Below are 23,446 nucleotides of genomic sequence, written 5' to 3'. Positions count from 1 at the left end.
AAGAAAAAAAGAGGAACATTTGTGCTAGTTGGTAATTTTTTTGCTGTTTCTTCTTGTGGCCCGACTTTTTCATATCCCCTTCCACTGTTTTTCCACTTTGGATGCCAAGGGCACCGACGAAAAATTTCCCAAGGAGAGGGGGGCAGACACCAAAATAGCAGTTGTGATTGGGTGACAGTTTAGGCGGTTTAGGGCACCAAACTACGAGTTTACCCCAAAGAGTACAAATTTGCAATCCATTTAAAATCCTGGGAAGTTATTTGGTTTAAAAGTATCAATAACTATATTTTATGCTTTCAAGTTGCAAAAGAAGTAATGCCATACGGTGGTAGCGCTGTGTTCAACCAAAATGAGTCGCTTTATTTGTATTGAAATTAGGCTATGTTGGGTGATCTGTAATTGCGTATCAGCTATACTGAGGGGGGAGTGTGTCATTGTTTAGGTAGGGGTAGGGTAGATTCCTAAATAAGTACATTTTAATGAACAAACTGCTTACTCTTCACGAGGCTTCAGATAAACGTTGAAAGAGGAAGGGGGAGTATGAATTAATTAGAATGGTTCTCTGTACAGCTAATATGTTAAATTCCCATATCTACTAGCACCGAGGTGGAAAAGGCAAGGCAGGTCATCATCAGCCCCGCTGTGAAATTTCCTTGGGGTGGCAAATACTACTAGGAACTTAGTTTTCAGCAATTTTAAACGGTAATATTTTTCTTTTTCTATTTATATGAAGTACTTCAATGTATTTAAAAAATATATGTCATGTATTTATCCATAAGAAAATCCATTGTAGAGGTTGTGATGGCTTTAGTTATGCGTAAGATCAAAAGTCTCACAGAATTTCCATCCATACAAATAATAATAGTCCTTTTCACCCAACCACAATTCTTTAGTAGTAATATTAACAAGGACTTTTCACCAAAATTACTATTCATCGCCAATTTTTAAAGTATATTCAAATTTTATTCAAAATTGAAATTTCAAATTTAAACGTAGGACGGTACTAATTTTTAAAAGCAATTGAAAAGGGATTTAAGGGACCGGTATCTCAAATTATATTTTGGTTAGGCTTGGGTAAGATTTGGAAAACAATCAGAAATTAAATAAAAAAATAGCTTTTCAACTGAAAGCAAGGAAAAGATTTGAAACCTATTTGAACAGATTATTCTTTGTATGAAGGGGGAAGTCTCCTCCTTAGGCCCTTACTCTTTACTGTGAAGTTTGGCTTTTTTCCAAGTTTTTAAAGGAAATTTGCACTTGAAAAAAAAATTCAAAGCACGAGAATGAGTGTAGAAGTCCCAAATTCCCAAAATTCCCAATTTGCCGGGGCCCATGTTGGATATAGAACCGTTTTCAACGGTGTTCTTAATTTTTTTGAGATGATCCGTTTTGCACTGAGAAGCCCGTTCATGGTGGTGAAACCGAGACGTTTCTAATGCTGGTTATGTTCATATTGACAGCTGAGAAAGATTGCTCAGTCGCATCGGAAGTGTGTGGGAGAAAAAGTAGCCTTGAAGTTAAACACTCAAGCAGAGGAAAACGCTTTGAACAATTAACAACTGTTTGCCAGTAAACCCAAGTCCAAAACACGGTTGGACATGAGTCTATCGAAGTACGAAGCTCAGAGCAAACGGGTAATCTCTTCTACTCTTGGACGATATCTTCCAGGTCATTGTCACTCAGCATGTTCGGAAACTGAGCCAGAAGCGGTGCCAGGCTTGGCTGGTTTTACTCTACTCCCATAGTATAGCGTGGATGAAGCCTATTGAAGTTTCTTACCGATGAATACCTGGAGTTGAAAAACGCTTTCTCATCTCGTCACAGAGCACGATCAAAAAATTTCTATGCTCTGTTTTAAACTCAACTGCAGTAGATAGAGATACCTTTTCTTGGCAAAAATCATTTCCCCTCGGCTCCCACATTCCACGTCCTTGACATCGACGTAGTAGTTTGTGTCATGTGGGTTTATGAGGCGGGAATCGCTCTTTTCGGTATAACTAGGCAAAAAAAGTGGGATGCTATTGTTTTCTACAGTTCAGGAAAACGATTATAGACAAGACGATTCTGGGTGTCCTCTGCCTGAAATTGCTTGTTTAGGTGTTCGATATACTTCAAAATATGCACCAGCAAGGCAAAGTCAGCCTTGAAAACTGCTGACAGCATGTTTTTTAGTATGACAGTGGCCTTCCCCGGCGTGTTGGCCTCTTTGAGACTTTCTGCACGGAAGAAAAAAGACAAGCACTCCCACTGCTCCAAACATCGAGATACAAACGGCTTGTTTAGACAACCATCAAGTTGTTATTCTTCTCAAAAGTCGATGTTCTTTCAACTCCATTTACTTTTGGAATTCCAGAATCTCTCTGGCCCGTTTTGGGCTCATACAAAAATAGCTGCGCACATCCTGAAAAAAATCTTCAATTGCTCTTTAAAATTGTTTGCCGGTAATTCTAGCACGTCTGTGAATGGAATGGCATGAACAACCAAGTACAAATAAACTGGAGCTGTATTCTGACAGTACCACCTTGCTCCCCGATCACAACTGACATATTGGCTGCAGCAAAATCTATTTGGTTTGTCTTTGGAGCTCCAATTTCTTAAAAAAGTAGTTTAGTTTTGGCCTGGTAAATATCTTCAGCTGCACATTGCTGAACTTCACAGGAAAACTGTCTTCTCGATCAACACCATTCAGATCAAGATGGTGAACAACTATATCCAGGCTCTGTTTGTTACTCAAGTCTGTGCTTTCATCAACTATTATCGAGAATGTCTGCTTCTTGATCATTTCGCATAGATCTTCGAAACCAAATACACCAAAAACGGTATTCACGAGATGTGAACGACGTTAAAATTTGGATTGTACCAAACAATTTTCAAATGCACCGCATTGTACCAGGACTTCTAAATTGTATCAAAAACGGTACAATTGCACCTCGTTGGCAACGCTGGTAGCGTCTTCTTTTCCCAAACATGATACATATTTGATACCGCGTCACAACGCCCTGAGCAGTGTCGTCACAGCCTAGTTCAGTTGCTACCCGCAGGGTTGCCACCGCTGGTGATTTATCACCAGATCTGGTGATTTTTCATCCTCCTGGTGATTTTTCTGGTGATTTTCTTGAATCTGGTGATTTCTGGTGATTTTCTTTTTTTAACTGGTGATTTTCATTTAATTTGTTGACTTTTTACAAAATTGGCTGACATTCGATGCATGATTGGTTTCGCTGTCTTACTGAGGTAAAATAATCAGTGAATTTCATATTTTATGTCTTGTTTTTATTCGTTATTCCTAAAGAGGGGCGTTATTTTGGGCTTCTGTGTATCCTTTTAGCTTGGCAATGGGCTTCCCCATAGTTACAAATTTTAATTAATAAATACATACATGTGTGATAAACAGAGATTGAGGCTCAGAAACGAAAAAAAAATTCTCAGGCAAAGAAAGCATAGTCCCACATGAACATAGGTTCAGCAGCCTAGGCTAGGTCTTTTTCAAGGAACTTAACAGTCTTAAGAAACCAGAGGGCCCAGTCTCAAGGGGCTCTCGTCTAAGGAACCAGGAAAATAAGATTTATCACCGCTTGTCTTATATTTCAGCTTAGACTTGATCCACGACAATTTTCCGAAAATAAAATAAATATATAAGAAATTGACACCATTTGAGGCGTCTTTTTCAGAGCTAAAGCTTACCACTAAGGATACCAACTATGGTAGGGGGATTAAAAACGCACATAAGCAAATGAAATTCGATTTGAGGACAAACGAGGATTATTGGGGTTATTCTTTTCAATGGAAACCTAGAAAAAAGAAATGATTTTGCAAAGTAAAACCAAAGAAAAGTTTAGTAGTAGTTAAATAAATAAAAAGGCTCTTCATGTCCAGTAACAGGAATTTAGGTAACAATTTCAGTCTTAGCCTGGAGAGCCGGTTTTAGGTATAAATTCTCTTCCTTCTTGAGCAGTTGACGACCTTTAAAAAACATAATGTCCTAGCTCAGGGTTCCCAATGCATCTTTTTGGTGTAAAGCTTATCATTATTGACCACGGATTTCTGGTATTTTTTTTGGGGGGGGGGGAAATCTGGTGATTTCTGGTGATTTTCTTGGTGAAAAACTGGCGATTTTTATTTGGTTGTGGTAACAACCCTGGCTACCCGGCATTCATAGGTTTAACCTGATGTGTACATCGGAATCGCGCGTGCGTGAAGCCGGAGTATGAATTTTGTGTAGTTTTATTTTAAATGTGTTTCACTTTTTTTTTTAACGGAGTAGAGCCTTTGTCGATACTGTATATTGTCTCTATTGTGTACTAGTAGGAGTAGTAGTATTTGTAATAGTAATATTAGTAGCCCTGACAGTTTTAGCTTAATATCCCAAGTCATAGCTGGGATGTTGCTGATAGACCTCTTTGGTAATCGACAGGTACATTGCGCGCTTTAGTTTAGCTTTGCATTCCCCTCAGAGCGCCCTGAAAGTTTCAACTTGCTGCCGTTCCTAAATTTCACCATTGCCTGTGAATTTTAGCCTGATATGATTTGTCAATGAATTTTAAATCATTCTTTGTTTTGTTGTCTAGAAGATAAGAATCTCTATATGGTAGTATCTCTTAATTCAGATTTAAACTATATTTAAACAATATGCATTTGTTTCGTGTATTTGTTACTTTCATGTATTTTCGGGCTACTGTTAACATATTTGCACAAAGATGCCTAAAAAGGTTCGTTCATTTTGTTTCTTTGTATTATTTTTTTTTTTAAAGTTATTGCTTAGCAGAACTTGGTTGATAATGCCACATAACATGAGCCAGTCTATTTATTGGAAAAACTATAGGGTTCTTAGCCCTATGAAGTAAGTTTCCTGAATTTAATTAAGTAATAATTTTGATGTTACAGTGTTTAGTTCAGAAAAAAAACTCATGATTCCCTAATAATACCAATATTTTTTTTTGTTCTTCGATGTTTTTTTAAACTATGGCTATTTTCAGCTGTCTTAAGAAAAATACCATCCCCCTCCAACCTTAGGTGTATGTGCTTCATGAAGCTCTTATCTCAAAGCTTTTGATGAATGTATGTATATCATGGTTGCAGCAACTGCTGCAATCTAGTAAAGAGTGATTCACGGCTTATAATAATCATTCACAGTTTATGCCACATATATTTGGAAAAATATTTCAACTGGCCCGTGATACTTCCCTATTATTGATGGCGTATAGATAAGTTTTATCTCTTCTTTGGAGAAATTAAATAAAAAAAACAAGGTTTTTAAACTGAAAGTAAGGAGCGACATTAAAACTTAAAACGAACAGAAATTATTCCGTATATGAAAGGGACGGTCCCCTCCCCAACGCCTCGCTCTTTAGGCTACAGTTTTTTATTGTTTTAAAAAATAGGGTTGTGAGAGAGTCAAACTTTAGCCTAAAGAGGGAGGCATTAAGGAGGGGATAGCCCCTTTGATATACGGAATAGTTTCTGTTCGTTTTAAGTTTTAATGTCGTTCCTTACTTTCAGTTTAAAAAAATTATTTTTTTATTTAATTTCTGATCGTTTTGTTAGTTAATGCAGCTTTAATTTGCATAAAAATTTTACTTTTCTTTTGCTAAATGGATGTCTTTACAAATTAACTTACGTAACTAACTTCTATATTCGTATATTTTTCTTCTGGAAAAAAATACAAAGTAATAGATTTTTGCAGCTATGAGCTTGAAAAATAGGTAATAGTGATTTTTGATATACTGAATTCTGATGGTGTGCTTTTTATTAAAATTCTTTCACTTGTAGGTGATTTTATACCCCTCTTTAAAAAATCAAGTACAGTTTCTCATGTCTGGGACCTTTGATGAATAATACTAAACTGAATAAAATTTATATATTTAGGATCAGCATTATAAACCCATTCTTTTGATACATTTATTGACATCAAAATTCCGTTTTTAAAAGTTTCGATTATTATTGAGCCGTATCGCTTGTTTTTTTATTGTTTTTTTATTACGTATATGAAGGGGTTCTCCCCTTAGTCAATACTACGCTCTTTACGTTAAAAGTTAAAAACAATTTTGATTCACAAACCCCTTAGTCACAAAGGCCCTTTAATTAGAATAGATAGCTCTTTTGAAAGCACTAAAAAAAAGTGTAGCGTAAAGAGCGAGGTATTGACTTGGGGGAGAACCCCCTCACATACGTTATAATTTCTGTTTGTTTTAAGTTCTAATATTCCTTCTTACATTTCAGTTGAAAAAACTTGTTTTTTTTATTTAATTTCTGATCGTCTAATGATCGATTTAATTTCTAATGCTTGGAAATCCGGCGCCCCCTGCATGGAACTGTTTCTTACCCCAAAGAAACATCCTCCACGGAACTATTCTCCAGAGTAACCCCCTCCACTCGCCCCCCCCCCAGAAAAAATTCTTCCTGAAAATGGTTGTATACTTCACAGTAACCAATAAATAATGCTGGCAAGTCCGACGCTCCCTTCATGGCAATTTCCCTTCCCCCATTAACAGATCCTCCAACATAACCACCGACCCACCCGTCCCGCCCACTACCAGAAAAAAAACTCCGGAAAACTTCTGTATACTTCCCAATAACCAATTCTATATGTTAACATTGGGTAAAGTTCATAACTTTTAGCCCTCCCTCTGGGAACTTTGGGGGATTAAGTCATCCTAAGAGACATATTTATTATATTTTCGACTATGCTGAACAAAATGGCTATCTCAAAATTTTGATTGGGTGACTTTGGGAAAAAAATAAGCGTGGGAGGGGGCCTAGTTGCCCTCCATTTTTTTTGGTCACTTAAAAAGGGAGCTAGAACTTTTAATTTCCGTTCCAATGCGCCCTCCCACTATATTCTAGGACAACTGGGTCGATACGATCACCCCTGGGGAAAAAAAAACGAAAAAAAAACAAATAAACACGCATCCGTGATCTTTCTTCTGGCAAAAAATGTAAAATTCCACATTTTTGGAGATAGGAGCTTGAAAACTCTATAGTAGAGTTTTCTGATACGCTGAATCTGATGATGTAATTTTCATTAAGATTCTATGACTTTTAGAGTTTTTTCCCCCTTTTTTTGAAAATCAGTCAAATTTTCTCAGGCACGTAACTTTTGATGGGTAGCACTAAACTTGATGAAAATTATATATTTAAAATCAGCATTGAAATCTGATTCTTTTGATATATCTATTGGTACCAAAAACCCGTTTTCTAGAATTTCGGTTACCATTGAGCCGGGTCACTCCTTACTTACAGTTCGTTACCACGAACTGTTTGATTTCACCTTCCAGCTCACGACTTAAGCTATAGCTTGCAATTATCAACTCTTAATTTTTTGCTAACTTATGATTTCCGTTTCTTTTACACTTTTATTGCCAATGATTTGAGTTCACTTCAAATGCTGAAGCCCAAGAAGCAAAAATAACACAAGTATACTTTCTTTTTGGGAAACTCAACCATGGCTCATAGCAACAAAAAGCTTGTAGATACGTTTATGAAAAAAACTGCCCTGTGAGAAAAATTACCATTTGTAGCTGATTCAGGAATGATAACTATAATTTCGTTAATCTTAATAGTAAAATACTATTCTGAAAACAAATATACAAGAATTTTCACTAAGAGCCTGAAATCCCTCGCAAAGATGTTGGATCGAAATGAAAAGTACACAATTGGAATCGCCATTACACGAATACCCATTATACGAAAACTGCCCCCCCCCCCACCTTGAACAACAAGTTCACCAAAAAGAATACTGAGGTGTTCTCTTTTTCATTCTTTTATTTTTGTCGCCAATAATTGGGCCCTGGAACACCGTGGAGAGCTCTAAAGGGTACATTTGAAAGCTAATTTTTGTATCTATATATACTATTTAAAATTCGATTTGATAATGCCATCGTAAAGTGCCATATGTCACCCAAATTGTAACTTGGGTACCATTTCTAAAGGGGAAAGGATGGACATAATAAAATGAGCACTATCATAATTTCCATGTCGTAAACCCTAAGCCCGAGGCATGCATTTCTAGCACTTGTAGACCCCCTTCCCCACCAGAGTTTTTAAAAATTCTCATAAATGGTCTGTTGACTAATAGAACAAGACTGGTTATAGTGGGTAGGTGGCTAATTTTGGTTAGGGGTGTCAATTCCCAAAAACTGTAGTGAGGTAGAGTTAATATGTGTTTTTATACTCTAGAGGGGGGCAAATTTATTGCTGGGTATTTTGAATGAAAATACTTCAGAAAAGATTTTTATTTTAAGATCTAGACGGGGACAAAAAATAGGAGGGCACATAGACCTCTGTCCTCAACTTCTTAATTGACGCCAATAGGATTAGCAGGCAGCTGCAACATCATAGAGACACGGTTAAAAGCTTAATTCAAAGCTATTGATACTTTCAGCGTACTTTTTGTAGATTTCTCGTTGAAGAGCATTAAAAAGCCACACCGACCGGTGATAAAACCTTGAGGTTTAAGTTATTTTATTGCCTTAAGAGAAATTGCTTAAGGATTGTTCTGGGTACCCGGCTGACTGACCGTATGTCAAACAATAGGCTGTGCCAAAAATGCGGTTCAATACCGCTATATAGGGCTATAATGAAAGAAAGGTTTAGATGGCTAGGGCAACGTTGTGCGGATGACAGATTGCAGAAGATTGTTCTTTTTGGCCAACTGTCTAGGGCTAAACGGAAAACAGGTCGTTCTCGTCTGGGGCGGGAGGACGTCATAAAGAAAAATTTAAAGGAAATGGGAACTTCGTGGGGATGTGTGTGTGTAAAAAGGGAGGCTTTGAATAGATTAGGATGGAGGAGGAGCTTGCGTAGCTGCGTTGGCCTCAGACGGCTTGATGCTGCAGTGAGTTGTTAGTAGTAGTAGGAGTAGTAAATATTTAGTATGTAATAAAGGGGCGATTGGAAACGGAAATACGACAAACTTTTCTTCACAAGGCTGTGTAGCCTAGATATACAAGCTTTCTGTCGCATCAGTGGTAAACTATTTTCGAATCTTGGATAATGTTTTTGGAAACACGTATTCCATTTTAAGTGCCCACCAATTTCTACTGATCAATTCTCCTAAAATATTAGCGTCAAAGAAGAAAAAATAATGAAAGTATACTTTCTGACGAGAGGATCCAATTCTTTGCAGGATAGCGGTAGAAAATTGCATAAATAACACTACAAACTTCCGTAAAGTATATTTACTAAATTCTCAAATTCTTTTAGTTTCCTACATGTTTCTAAAAGCTGTATGTATTTCAGAGAGTATAATGTTTCACAGATAATTAATTTTTTTTATTATTTGCGACGCCTTAAACATGTCAAGGATAATATACGCCATGGACTCTTCATATGACAAATTTCAGATTTTTCAAAGGGAAAATTTAAGAGAGATGTGAAGTTAAACGTAAAATTAAAGCCCCCTCCCCCCCCCCTTTTTTTTTTTTTTTTTTTTAGCAAAATCTCATGTTGACTCCTTTAGTTTCTTTGCCTAAGTTGGAAAAGATCTTTTTATAAGGTTTAGTGTCTTTATACTGAAACCTAAAAAAAACACACAGAAATTACTTAAAAAAAAAAAAAAAAAAAACAGTTGTTCTTAGGAAAGTGAAGAGCGAAGTTGGAATTTAAAACGAACAACAATTACTACTTTGCAGTTTTGGAACATATTTTTGAAAAACTGTCTCAAATTAACTGGCGCGTGGAATTTCCCTGTATTTGAACTATTCAGAAAAAACTGGCACTTTGCTGAAAACAAAAAACAGACGCAACAAAACAGGATTAGAAACAGGAGAATCCTCAACTGGCTTACAGAAAATAAAAGAGTAGCTCATAAAGCTCTCAATAGCCTTTTACCGGCAATGAAATCAATAAATGTTGCGACACGATTTGAACTCTCTAAAAACACGATTTTAGCTCTCAACAGTTATAGGATAATATCACGAGCCAGTTTATTTGAAACGATTTTTCGATAATATCTTGTAGAAATTGCGATGCCATAATTTTTGTTTATTTTTAGTTTCAACTTTGCTCTTTACTTTCCGTCAGAATTTTAAATTAATCGCTCTCATGTTAGTATTAACCACTTTTTCCAGCCTTTTGGATTATTAAAAATAGAACATATGGCGATCTGTTTTTTTTAAACTAAATTATTCGACAAAACACCATCTAAAATGTTGTTACGCATAAAAGTTTGCTTCTGCTATCGAAGAAGACATTTTTGTCAATAAATAATAATCAAAAATAGTCTAAAAGACGTCGGTATAATTATCGAAAGTAATAAAAATAATTGAAAAAATGCACTATTCGTTATTTGAACATCTGAAATATCAATAGCTTAAATTTTGCTGTAAATGTTGAAAATTCTGGTCCACTCGCTAGGATGGTTTTGTTTCATGTAGTTAATGATTTTGTCGGCATTGACTTTTTGAACCTCGGAGCATTTTCTGCAGTTTCTTTGGAGTACTTCTGGCAAGAGATCTGAAAATATCGGAAGGCTTATATTACGGTTTTAAACAGACGCAAAGATTAAGGGCGGATATACGGACTTTCAGCCTTTGCTACTCAGGGCTTGTTAAAGAAGTTTGATAAACGTAACTAAAAGATTTTTACGAATAAAAATTACCCCATGCACAAGGTTGATAATTATCCTTAAGATCTCGCTGTTAGCGTGGCAGAATTTTTTCCCAACTCAAACGTTAAAGTATATATTTAAAATTTTTTGCTATCACACTAAAATCTAGGGCCTTTAGGAAGGTTAACATCGTATGTGAGGTAGTTTTCGCTCATTTAAAGAGCATTAGTTTTTTTAAACTAAGTTTCTGATCGTTCTTTTTTTTTCTTTTTTTTTGCGCCCAAAGGTTTCACATCGAATGGTGCTGTTGGATGACGACAAGTCTAGGGAACTGAGGGATAAGATCGTGTAGTCATTATGGTTTTAACAAAATGTTGCACGAACCTGCGGTTGATGGCACTTTTAGCTGCAAATTATCATTAACCGATGGCATATTTGGTCTCATTTACCAAATGATACCATGAGGATTCACCATGAGACATGATGCACTTGTTCAAAGAGCACAGCTGACGACATAATTTTAAATCGAAAAAGGACTTCTGGAACTTTTATGACCAACAATTCATTACGCTCAGCCGCGGGGAAGAAAGAAGACATTGTTCAACAAAACGGACATACAATATGCTTATTAGGCAAGAAAAATCGTTAGAAAGCCGAATAGGCAGTTCTATACCGTGAAATAACCCACAATAACATAGAATCTGTTTTAAATACATTCTTAGACCATTTTGGCTATACATGACAAATGAAAGTCAGAGAGGAAAGAAAATAACAAAATGAAAAATAAAATAAAAAAAGGTGAAAAAACGAGCATTTTGTCAGCCAGTGGCGAACCACGAAGAAGAAGAAATAAGCAAATATTTCGACGAGGACCTCCGCCGAGTCCTTGTCGAAATATTTGCTTATTTCTTCTTCTTCATGGTTCGCCACTGGCTGACAAAATCCTCGTTTTTTCACCTTTTTTAAATTTTATTTTTCATTTTGTTATTTTCTTTCCTCTCTGAGTTTCATTTGTCAGAATCATTTGTTTTGATAGTTGATTTTCTCCTCGGAGGGAGAAGATCACCCTTTTTTCAAAGACATCATCATTTTCTCAGATAGCATAATATCCACAAGTAACTCGAAATCTATTCAAAGTTTATTTTCTTCTGTATTTTCTTCTCCAGTTCGTGACTTTTAAACTGCGCTCAATTTGAGCGCGTACCACTGTATACTAGCTGTTCGTTATTGCGAGCACCATAGCTTTTAATGTAAAATATGTAAACCTATTTTTTTCATGTTTATATAAGTTAACATTTGTAGTAAAAACAAAGCAAATACCAAATGCGATAATGCCTACCAAGGGTGTTTCTCCTGCAGTTAGAGTAGGGCCGATGATATCCTCCCATGCAAAGGCCCTGCTAAGTATCTATCCCCAATAGATAGGTGTGCATAAAAGCATGCTGGTTGATTTCCAAAATAAATATATAAATTTTTATGTTTCAGATAAATTTCAAAACTTTGCAAAATCTCCTATTTTAGTAAACGTTCAAAAAGCGATCAATTCTTGATTATACCTAATATGACATAATTCGTTCGTCGGGGCGTCGTACTTGCAATCAACTATTCTATCCTTCTAAAATGAACCAGTAATTGCGTCAGTCAGCATACCGGTTTGCTTACGTTAAATAAGTATTCTTCGCAGCATATGGCCAGTAGCATCTACAGCTGTTTTTTTTCTTTAACCTTCATAACAAGGAATGTAAATGGAAATGAAGGACAGCCTTTAAGAAAAAGATGAATAACGAAATTAAAACTAACCTTTCATGTCTCGACCAGTCTTGTCACACTTTCCTTCATTTAAAATGCATTTTATTTGAGTTTGAACATACTTCTTGTTCTTCAACAGGGAATCAACGTCGATGTTTTCAAGTTGTCCAGGTTTTTGACGACGGACGCGGTTATGGGCGCTTAAAACAGCGACAGAGCAGCTTATAACAAGCAAAAGAATAACCGTCTTCATTTTATCCTGGAATACAAACCTTATATACAATTGCATGTAATTTGCAGGATACTAGTGCAACTCTGATTCCGCATGATACACAATAAAAAGAAAACTGAATAGACAATTGTAAATTCAATTTTTTTTTAGAAGATCCCAGAATTGGGGAATAGTAAAAATTAGAGTACTCGTTAACCGGTTCTAAAAAATTCAAAGAAACGGGTATGCGGTCTAGTTGTGGCACTCAATTAGCTATTAATATATTAAAAAAAGTGAATTCACAGCCATTTGAACAAGTAGGTGCCTTAATCAGGCCACTAGACATCCAACTAGAATGAACAGCGGTCAGTCAAATAAACTACGTTTCGACAGAAATGTCGGACTTCCATAAAACTTAGCAAATACACAAATATGTATAGGAAAAGGGGGAGAATTGCAGAGACAAAGACTTTTTATCGAGGGCAATAGAGCCCCTTCTACACGAGCATCCTGTATTTCAGAATGTTATATTTTTTTTTATCCATACTCCGTATCGGCGGCATATACAAATTGATACACTTCTAATTTTCTTAGAATGAACATACTTTGATCTTTTTTATTTGAAGCTCTTTCACTTTTTTTCATCAAAAGCTGCTGATGCTATTATTTGCACAAATAGATGCTACTAGGCTATTTGCAATTTATTCAATGGCTAAAACTGCGTCAATCGAACACAACTGATTAATTGCAGGTGATATTGCGGGTTGCGCATTGTCATTCCCGCTTGTTGACTAATCATATGCTTTGACCTGTCTCTGGCCGTGCATCGTATATTACTTTTAATCCGGTCACCCGACGTAACTGTGAATAACAGACATTCCCCACAGTTCCTGTCCACAGGATTTTCCCAAAAACTTAAATCCGGAAGAATGTTCTCTTTAGAAGAAATTAGAAGGAAACAGTCTTGGAAAGAACTAATAAATTAAACTGAATATTTGACGTAAAATGATATTAATTGCTGAAAGCTCATCAGTTCAAAATTTTACTGTAATTTTAATGTTTATTTTCTATATTAAGTACAAAAGAAAACATTTGTAATATAATTCGTTTTCAGTAAAGCGCCAATGACGCAGTAGGTTTTAGTAACCTTATTTTAAGTATGGCAGTAATTTTAATTATTTTAGCTTTTTTCAATTTGACAGAATTTCTGGGAGTATTTGTATAGCCAATTCCTTATCTAGTTCTAATTAGTGTATTTTGATGTGTCTTAACGTCCCCTCGAAATTTCTATATACAGTTATACAGAATAGTTACAGTTATTGAACTACAACTGAGATAGCTGGCTGTCTCAAAATCTGTTGCGGATGGGTTTGGGGAAAAAAAAGTGAGGGGGGGCTAGTTGCCCTTAACCCTCTTGACCCTTAAAGTGAACTAGAGCTTTCAATTTCCAATCAAATGAGCGCCCTATGGAGTTTATACAAGCATTTCTTTCATAAGAACCATACATGCCCTTAGGGTATAACTTTGAACGCCTTCCCTTGGGCCCTGGAGGGTTATATTGACACCGGAGATTTTCTTATGAGACCTTTGAACTATTTTTAACAAAATTTCTATCTCAAAATTTTCATCAAATGGGTTTGGAAAAAGAAGGCGTGAGGGGGGGGGGGTAGCTACCCTCAGATCTCTTTTGAATATTAAAAGTGAGCTCGAAGTTTCAATTTCCTATAAAATGACCTCTATCTGAAGTTTAGATGAGCATCCCTTTCATAACAACCATATATGCCCCAGGGCATAACTTACAAAGCCTGCCCCTGGGCCCTGGAGGGGGGGGGGGGGGTTGTAACGACATCTGAGTTTTTGTTATCTGACTTTTGAGCAATTTTTAAATTAATGGCTATGTCTAAGTTTTTATTGGATGCATTTGGAGAAAAAGGGGCGTGAGGGCTAGTTGTCCTCCAATCTCCTTTGACTCTAAAACAGTAAACTAGAACTTTCAATTTCCAATCAGATGAGCCCTCTCTGAAGTTTTTACGAGCATCCCTTCAATAAGAACCATATATTCCCCCAGGGTATAACTTACAACACCTTCCCTCGGGCCCAGGGGGAGCAGTGTCAACCCCGGAGTTTTCGTTATATGGTCTATGAGCTATTTACAAAAAAGGCTATCTCAATAAAATAAAAGTTCAAAATAGGGATAAAATCCTTTTTAATAGAGAGTGTACTGACGGTCACTGTATATGTGACCGAAATATCTGGTATTTTTTGTGAAATTTTATCCGTATTTTGAACTTTTATTTTATCGTCATGGAAAGGCAGTGTGGTCTCCAAAATTATCTAGGCTATCTCTCCAATCTCTTTTTAATCTTAAAAAGTGAGCTAGAACTTTCAATTTCCAATCAAATTAGCCCTCTTTGAAGTTAATACGAGCATCCCGTCCATAAGATCCATATATGCACCCAGGGCATAACTTGTAAAGCCTGCCCCCGGGCCCTGGGGGGTCATGTCGACACCGGATCTTTAGTTATATGATCTTTGAACTATTTTTAACAAAATAGCTATCTTAATATTTTTATCGGATGCATTTGGGAATAAAGGGTTGGGGGGGGGGGGAAGCTGGTAACCCTCCAATATCTTTTGACATTTAAAAAGGGAACAAGAACTTTCGATTTCTAATCAAATTATACCTCTGTGAAGTTTATGGGAGCATTCCTTCCATAGGAACCATATATGCTCCCACGGCATAACTTATAACCCTTGCCCTGAAGACTATGGGGGGAGTGTCCTGCTCAAACATATAATTTCCAGAACTTTCAACTACGTTGAACAAAACGGCTATATCAAAATTTTGATTAGATGTGTTTGGGGAAATGGTGGGCGTGGAAGGGGTGTAAGTTGCCTTCCAATCACTTTCGACTATTGAAAAAGAAATAGCAATTTAAATTTCCAATCGAATGAGCCCTTTCTAAAGTTTCTACGACAACGCTTTCTATAAAAGCCTTTTATACCCCCAGGGCACAACCTACAACCCTTGCCCTAAGGGCTGTAGGAGGGTGTCATCCTCAAAGACCTAATTTGCCAAAATTTCAACTACGTTGAACAAAATGGCCATTTCAAAATTTTTAGTGGATGTGTTTGGGGAAATGGTGGGCGTGAGAGGGAGGTTAGTTGCCCTCCAATCACTTTCGACTATTAAAAAGGGCACTAGCCCTTTAAATTTCCATTCTAATGAGTCCTTTTTGAAGTTTCTACAACAAAGCTTTCAATAAAAACCTTATATGCACCCAGGGCATAACTTACAACCCTTGCCCTGAGGGCTGTGGGGGAGTCTCCTCCCCAGAAACATAATTTCTATCTGAAAATCAACTACGCTGAATAAAATGGCTATCTCAAAATTTTCATTGGATGTGTTTGAGGGACTGGCGGGCGTGGAAAGGGTGTTAGCTGCCTACCATTCACTTTTGACCCTTAAAAAGGGCAATAGAACTCTCAATTTCCAATCGAATGAGCCCCCTTGAAGTTTCTACAACGACCCCTTCCATCTGAAGTGCCTCTGGGAGGAAAAAAAATTATAAAAAAACATTGAAGCCGTATGGCCTTTACTACAGGCACCGCTATAGCGTTGCCTCTGATTGGCTTTGACATGTATGGATAAATGCTGACCGAGCAACGAAATACAAATCGTAAAGCAAACGAAAAAGTAAAAGCTTTACATTTAAGGTGTGGGCCTGTAGCACAAAGGGGCGTTAATTCATGAAAGTTTTGAAAAAGGAGGCAACATTTATTTTTCAAAATGCAGGAGGAGGGGGATGTGCGTATGGGAATTTTGCTGTTTTTTCAAATTTCCGAAGAAAATAGAAAAAAAGGCATTTTTAAATAAAAATAGCAAATGAGTATTTTTTTTAATCTATGGGGGGGCAAGATCATTAAAAAATATAAGGGGTAGGTCCCCCCAATTGACGCCACTGAGAGTGTATATTTTTTGTTTCTTAGTCAAGTTGCAAAAAAAGCAGAATAGCTTCATGTATGAAGTTTCTAGCACGCTTCTGGGAATTTTTTATGTTTGTGACTACATAATCTATGCATAAGAGGTTGAATTCTAAGTGTAATATTGTAATGAGAAAAAATTATCGTTTGAGATGGATTCTAAGAAAACGTCTTGTGTCACAGCCATGATGCGGTACTGAACAGCAGAAAAAAATGCCATTAATAATCCATCCTATTTACGCAAAAATTTTCCTGACGAAAGATTTAAATACATTTTTAAATAGCATAAATATATAGAGGCCTACTATACTTAAATGCAAAAGTATCATGCACTGGACATTTCACACTCACGCTTATGAATTAAATCAAAAATACGCTCGAAACAGCACCAATTATGCATCCTGTTCGTAACCTGCCGAGTTGAACATTCTTCAACCTTCAAGCATAAAATTTCTGTCTGGCCATTTACAGTAAGGATTTAAGTATTATTGTTTTTTTTTTGTTTAATTAAACTCTTCAAACTAATTTTTTGTCATTTCAGTCTTTGTTCCGCACAGAATTACCTTGTGGAGCTCCAGGAAGAATGGATATCATTCATTAGTCTTGGCTTTTTTTTTATCTGCAAGAGCAACTATGGTGTGGCTTGGGTTTTATACTCGAATGTTATTTGATGATAGCGTTATATGGTTATAAGAATTGCACGAAATCTTCGAATATTACGCCAGAATCAGCCAAAGCAGTCGTTAAAGCGGGCGAGATGGAGGAGGTATAGTTGCCAATGAGTTGGCTTGAAGTTGCTCAATGTCGCAAAAAGCTTATGATAGCGCTAGAATCTGGAATTTAACTATATGTAAACAAGAAAGGCTTGTGTGTTTTAAATGTTTGGTATGTTTCTGCTTGACGCGGTCCATTGTGAATGATTTGAAAAATAATAATAAATAGTTTTCTGAAATCAGAGTGATGAACAGTAAGTTTCGTAAGGAGTAAAAAAAAAAAAAATATAATATAAATTTCCAATCTTAGAGGCAAATACATGGTTTCTGATTGTAATTAAATAAAAAAAACAAGTTTTTTAAACTGAAAGTAAGGAACGACATTAAAACTTAAAACGAACAGAAATTATTCCGTATATGAAAGGGGCTGTCCCCTCCTCAACGCCTCGCTCTTTACGCTAGGGTTTTTTATTGTTTAAAAAAATAAAGTTGTGAGACAGAGTCAAACTTTAGCGTCAAGAGCGAGGCGTGGAGGAGGGGACAGCCCCTTTCACATACGGAATAATTTCTGTTCGTTTTAAGTTTTAATGTCGTTCCTTACTTTCAGTTTAAAAAACTTGTTTTTTTTTAATTTCTGATCGTTTTTTAGTTAATGCAGCTTTTATTTTGGCTAACCGTCATTGAATAAGTAAATAAAATTTGGATAAAAATTTTACTTTTCTTTTGCTAAATGGATGTCTTTACAAATTAACTTACGTAACTAACTTCTATATTCGTATATTTTTCTTCTGGCAAAAAATACAAAGTTGCAGATTTTTGCAGATATGAGCTTGAAACGTATGTAATAGGGTTTTTTGATACGCTGAATCTGGCGGTGTGATTTTTATTAAAATTCTTTCACTCGCAGGGGATGTTTCCCCCCTCTTTAAAAAATCAGGTGAGTTTTCTGTGGCTCGTAGCCTTTGATGAGTAATACTAAACTTAATAAAATTTATATATTTAGAATCAGCATTATAAACACATTCTTTTGATACATTTATTAACATCAAAATTCCGTTTTTAAAAGTTTCGCTTACTATTGAGCCGTATCGCTTGTTTTTTTATTGTTTTATTTATTACGTACGTTATTACGTATATGAGGGGGTTCTCCCCTCCGTCAAAACCACGCTCTTTACGTTGAAAGTTAAAACAATTTTTATTAACAAAACTCAGAATCACAAAGGCCGTTTAATTAGAATAGATAGCTCTTTTGAAAGCACTAAAAAAAACTGTAGCGTAAAGAGCGAGGTATTGACTTGGGGAGAACCCCTCACATACGTTATAATTTCTGTTCGTTTTAAGTTCTAATGTTACTTTTTACTTTCAGTTGAAAAAACTTGTTTTTTTTATTTAATTTCTGATCGTTTTTTAAATAATGTTTGGAATTCCGGCGCCCCCGTCCGCGAACTTTCCCTTCCCCCAAAGAACCATCCTCCACGGACATCTTCTCCAGAGTAACCCCCTCCTCTAGCCCCCCCCCTCCAGAAAAAAATCCTTCCTGAAAATGTCTGTATACTTCCCAATAACCAATAAATAATGCTGGCAAGTCCGGCGCCCCCTTCATGGCAATTTCCCTTCCCCCATACAAACTTCCTTCATGGACAGATCCTCCCACAGAACCCCCGACCCACCCTTCCCTCCCACTACCAGAAAAAAACCTCCTGAAAACTTCTGTAGACTTCCCAATAACCAATACTATATGTTATCTATCTATCTATCTATCTATCTATCTATATGTTATCATATTTATCTCCCTCATCAACTTCCTCCTTCAGAATTTCGAAGAGCGACTCAAATTCGTCGACGATTTATCATTTGTCCTCAAATACCTCGTGAGAGAAGGTGTAATCGAACGTCAGTTCAGCGAGACCCTTCTGGCATCCTTCTCTGAGGACTGTGAACGTTACAAGTTGACACTGAATGCAGATAAATCAATGATCCTCAGGTTTTGCCCCTTAAAACGTGATCTGGAATTCCCGCAAGTCCCTTTCCCTGTTGTTCCATCTGCAAAATCCTCGGAGTCACATTATCGATGGACTGCACATTCACTGAACAAGTGGAGAAGGTTATTAAGGCTGGCAATGCATAACTTCAGACCCTTGTCCTGATGCGCAGGTTTGGCTTCGACACTCAAAGCCTAAAAAATACCTATATTATGTATGTGAGACCTCTACTCAAATACGCCGTTGCTGTATGGGGACTTTTGTCCAGAGCACCCACTACCTTTGCAATGACCTTGAATCTTTGCAGAAACGAGCAGTTAACATAATCGTTGGTAAAAGAAGTGATGACTACAACAAACGCTTGCAAGAACTGAACCTTGAATCTCTCAGCGACAGACGATTATCACTGATCATGTCCCTCGGCAAGTCACTGCTATCTTCACCCCATCACAGACTGATCCTCCCACCTGATGCTCCTGTTAACCAAAGAACCAGATCCCAGTCGAAGCTAAAACCCCCTGTCTGCAGGACCAACCGCTACAAAAACACGTTTGTCCCCTTTTTCGTTGAAGCATACAACAAGACTTAGTGTTATTTAAATTCACGTGTTAGTGTTTTTATAGTGTTATTTGTATTTTTTTTCTTCTCATATTGTTGTAAAGACGACATAAATTAGCCATGGCTACGCTGTTCGATCTTAATAAACCTATGTCTATGTCTATGTTAACATTGGGTAATGTTCATAAATTTTAGCCCTCTGTCTGGGGACTTCGGGGGATTACGTAATCCTAAAAGACATAGTTATCATATTTTTGACCATGATGAGCAAAATCGCTATCTGAAAATTTTGATCGTGTGACTGTGGGAAAAAAATGAGCGTTGGAGGGGGCCTAGTTGCCCTCCAATTTTTTTGGTCACTTAAAAAGGGCACTATGACTTTTAATTTCCGTTTCAATGAGCCCTCCCACAATATTCAAGAATCACTGGGTTGATACTATCACCCCTGGGAAAAAAAAACAAAAAAAAAACAAATAAACACGCATCTGTGATCTTTCTTCTTGCAATAGAGACAAAATTCTACATTTTTGCATATAGGAGCTTGAAACTTCTATAATAGGGTTCTCTGATACGCTGAATATGATGGTGTGATTTCCATTAAGGTTCTATAGCTTTTAGGGGGTCATTCCGCCTTTTTCTGAAAATTAGCCAAATTTTCTCAGGCGCGTGACTTTTGATGGGTAGCACTAAACTTGATGACAATTATATATTTGAAGTCAGCATTGAAATTTGATTCTTTTGATGTATCTATTGGTACCAAAAACCCGTTTTCTAGAGTTTCGGTTACCATTGAGCCGGGTCGCTCCTTACTTACAGTTCATTACCACGAACTGTTTGATTTCACCTTCCAGCTCACGACTTAAGCTATAGCTTGCAATTATCAACTCTTAATTTTTTGCTAACTTATGATTTCCGTTTCTTTTACACTTTTATTGCCAATGATTTGAGTTCACTTCAAATGCTGAAGCCCAAGAAGCAAAAATAACACAAGTATACTTTCTTTTTGGGAAACTCAACCATGGCTCATAGCAACAAAAATGGCTCATAGCAACCGGTTTTCTAGAGTTTCGGTTACCATTGAGCCGGGTCGCTCCTTACTTACAGTTCGTTACCACGAACTGTTTGAAAGAATTAAAAAAAAGTTTCCAAAATGAGAATAAAGAGCAATAGTTTTGTCAGCAGTAAAGACAATAATCACAGGTATAAATTTCCAATCCTCACAAAATATTATAATCATTTCCAAATTACACATATTTCTGTAAGATCGTAAGATGTGATTTCTGATTAGATTAGGAAAAAGATTAGCTTTATATTATTCTGTAAAAAAAGAGATCTCTCCTGCCCCTTCACCAGTTTTTTTTTTTTTATAGATAAATTTATCAAGTGCTTTCCTAAAGGCATTCTATAATTTTAAAAAAAATATTAAAAGTTGGTAATGGCAAGCTTTTCACCCTCTGTCAATTCTCTGCAGGCAAGCATATGAGTGCACTTTTCTAGTTAACTCTAAAAACTTTTCCACAATATGAAAATGAGCTAACACACGCGGTCGCCACGCTTCGTACAAATACTTCCAAACCAAGAGAGGCTAAGCGACAAATACCCCCTCCACATTGAACATGGAAGATATCTCAGAAACAATTGCGAGAGGCCTAAAAATGCTGTTTTGAGGCTCTCTTCTCCCAACATGACCTCCTTTAGTCCTATACATATACCATCAATAATCCTCCCACGGGGGAAAATCAGTGGCAGTTTTAGGCCTCACAATCTGGGAGGGAGAGGTATGCCCCCAGGAGTGTAAAGGTGTGAAATAAAAGGAAGTTTAATGTCAGAAAAAATGTGGGGGTCTGCTGCCCTCCCCCCTGTCCAGGCCTAGAAACGCTACTGGGGAAAATCCTACTTATATGTCTGGGTCGAGGTTTTTGGGAAACGTCTTGCTTATAGGGGATGCCGTCTTACGTACCACCGAGAGGTACTGTTCTATTAGCTGGAAACACGCGAGATATTGTATAGCGAACATGACAAAAGAAATTAGTCAACCAGGTTCTTTCAAAGGAGAAATCCTATGCCGAGCATTGCAAACAGTGGTTTCTCATTCCGTTTACAATGTTTAAACTTTAGTTGTTTGGGATTGAAGGGGCATAAAAAGGTACCTAGGTTAGGTTACGTATTTAATATATGCTATGCTTTAACCCCACCCCTAATGTGCAAACATGTAGCTGAAATTTGGGTAAAATTCTACTTTAGCTACTTTCAGGGATGGGTCTACAGGCTAAAGTATGGGTAAATATATACCAAATCATATTATTGAGTAACAACTAAAGTGAATATACCATTTGATGCCTTTTTTATGTTGATTACAAATATAATAATCATTTCTATCGGAAATGAATTTTAGCCCCCCCCCCTATATATGCCAATACAGGGTATATATTTCTACATTAGGGGTGGGGAGGGGGTGTTTTGGTAAAGTTTAAACTTACCTCCCATTTACATCAGAAATAAACTTTACCCCCCCCCCCTAATGTAGAAATATATACCCTGAATTGGCATATATAGGGGGGGGCTAAAATTATTTCCGATGGAGTTGATTATTATTTTCGTAATCATTCGTAATCAAAAAAAGGCATCGAATGGTATATTCACTTTAGTTGTTACTCAATAATATGATTTGGTATATATTTACCAAAGTATGTCCCGGGAAGGCATTTGAAGTACCTACCTCCACTCCTTTTCCTTCAATTGGGTCCTGAAATTTGTCTACTTAACAGGTCTATAACCTATTGAAATTTTGACAAAACAACATTTTACTTTAATTTTCAGTTATCTGTTTCTTTTTCGATGGCTTTAGTTCTGAAAATGCAATACAGACAGAGTATCACAACAAATAATTGCCAGATTCTGCCGTCGAAAAACTGTTTCTTGGCTGTCGCTAATCAATAGGACCAGCTTCACGGGTGATAAGAGTATCCGCTCAATGTTACAAGATTAGAAAAAAAAATTACATATATTTGTTTTAGACCCGACACAAATGGAATAGGAGATACCCTTCAGTTCCTTAGAGGTAACCAGTCTATAAAAAAAGGCCAATCTCTTAGGGCACCGAACTCAATGAAATACACATTATGTGTTGGACGACCTCGATTTTTGTTGGAGATAAGTTTAATGTATCTTACTGCAATTGTCTAGAAAATTCACTTACAGTTCCTATAGGCTAATATAATTATATAATACAACGCTCCAAGGATTCACTTCGCTAACTGTCTCTTTGATCGGGTTGTTCACCAATTTATACAGTTTTCCAAACGCCAAAAACCCCGATAAGAGGATGCCGTTGACTTCTGGTTTAGATACAAATTTCCGGACTGATATCATACCGCAGATTTTCTAATTGTTCCTTACGATCAAATTAAAATATACAAAAGAACTGGGAATCCCAAAAATACAAAACGTACTTGCAGTTTCTTTGTAATAAATAAATAAAAAAAACAGTTTTTTGTAACTGAAAGTAAGGAGCGACGTTAAAGCTTAAAACGAACAGAAATTATTCCGTATATGAAAGGGGCTGTCCCCTCCTCAACGCCTTGCTCTTTACGCTAAATTTTTTTTTTATTAAAAAAAAATAAAGTTGCCAGACAGACTCAAATTTTAGCGTAAAGAGCGAGGGGTTGAGGAAGGGCAGCCCCTTTCATATACGGAATAATTT

The 23,446-nt window shown here is 36.7% G+C and overlaps 1 protein-coding gene across 1 annotated transcript; it reads right to left on the bottom strand.

Annotated features, from left to right (window-relative positions):
- Positions 1–10,216: 10,216 nt before the first annotated feature.
- LOC148948593 (ejaculatory bulb-specific protein 3-like) lies at positions 10,217–23,072 on the bottom strand. The gene is made up of 3 exons (XM_089094488.1): positions 22,943–23,072; positions 12,347–12,554; positions 10,217–10,452 (listed from the first exon to the last, which is right to left on the bottom strand). The coding sequence occupies exons 2-3, from the start codon at positions 12,546–12,548 to the stop codon at positions 10,310–10,312; spliced, it is 345 nt and encodes a 114-aa protein (XP_088950614.1). The 5' UTR covers positions 12,549–12,554; positions 22,943–23,072; the 3' UTR covers positions 10,217–10,309.
- Positions 23,073–23,446: the final 374 nt, after the last annotated feature.

This window comes from Artemia sp. Qi Xiang Cuo, chromosome 9 (genome assembly GCF_049724085.1).
Source record: "Artemia sp. Qi Xiang Cuo chromosome 9, ASM4972408v1, whole genome shotgun sequence".
Taxonomy (NCBI): domain Eukaryota; kingdom Metazoa; phylum Arthropoda; class Branchiopoda; order Anostraca; family Artemiidae; genus Artemia; species Artemia sp. Qi Xiang Cuo.
This window is presented reverse-complemented; position numbering and strand designations above follow the sequence as displayed.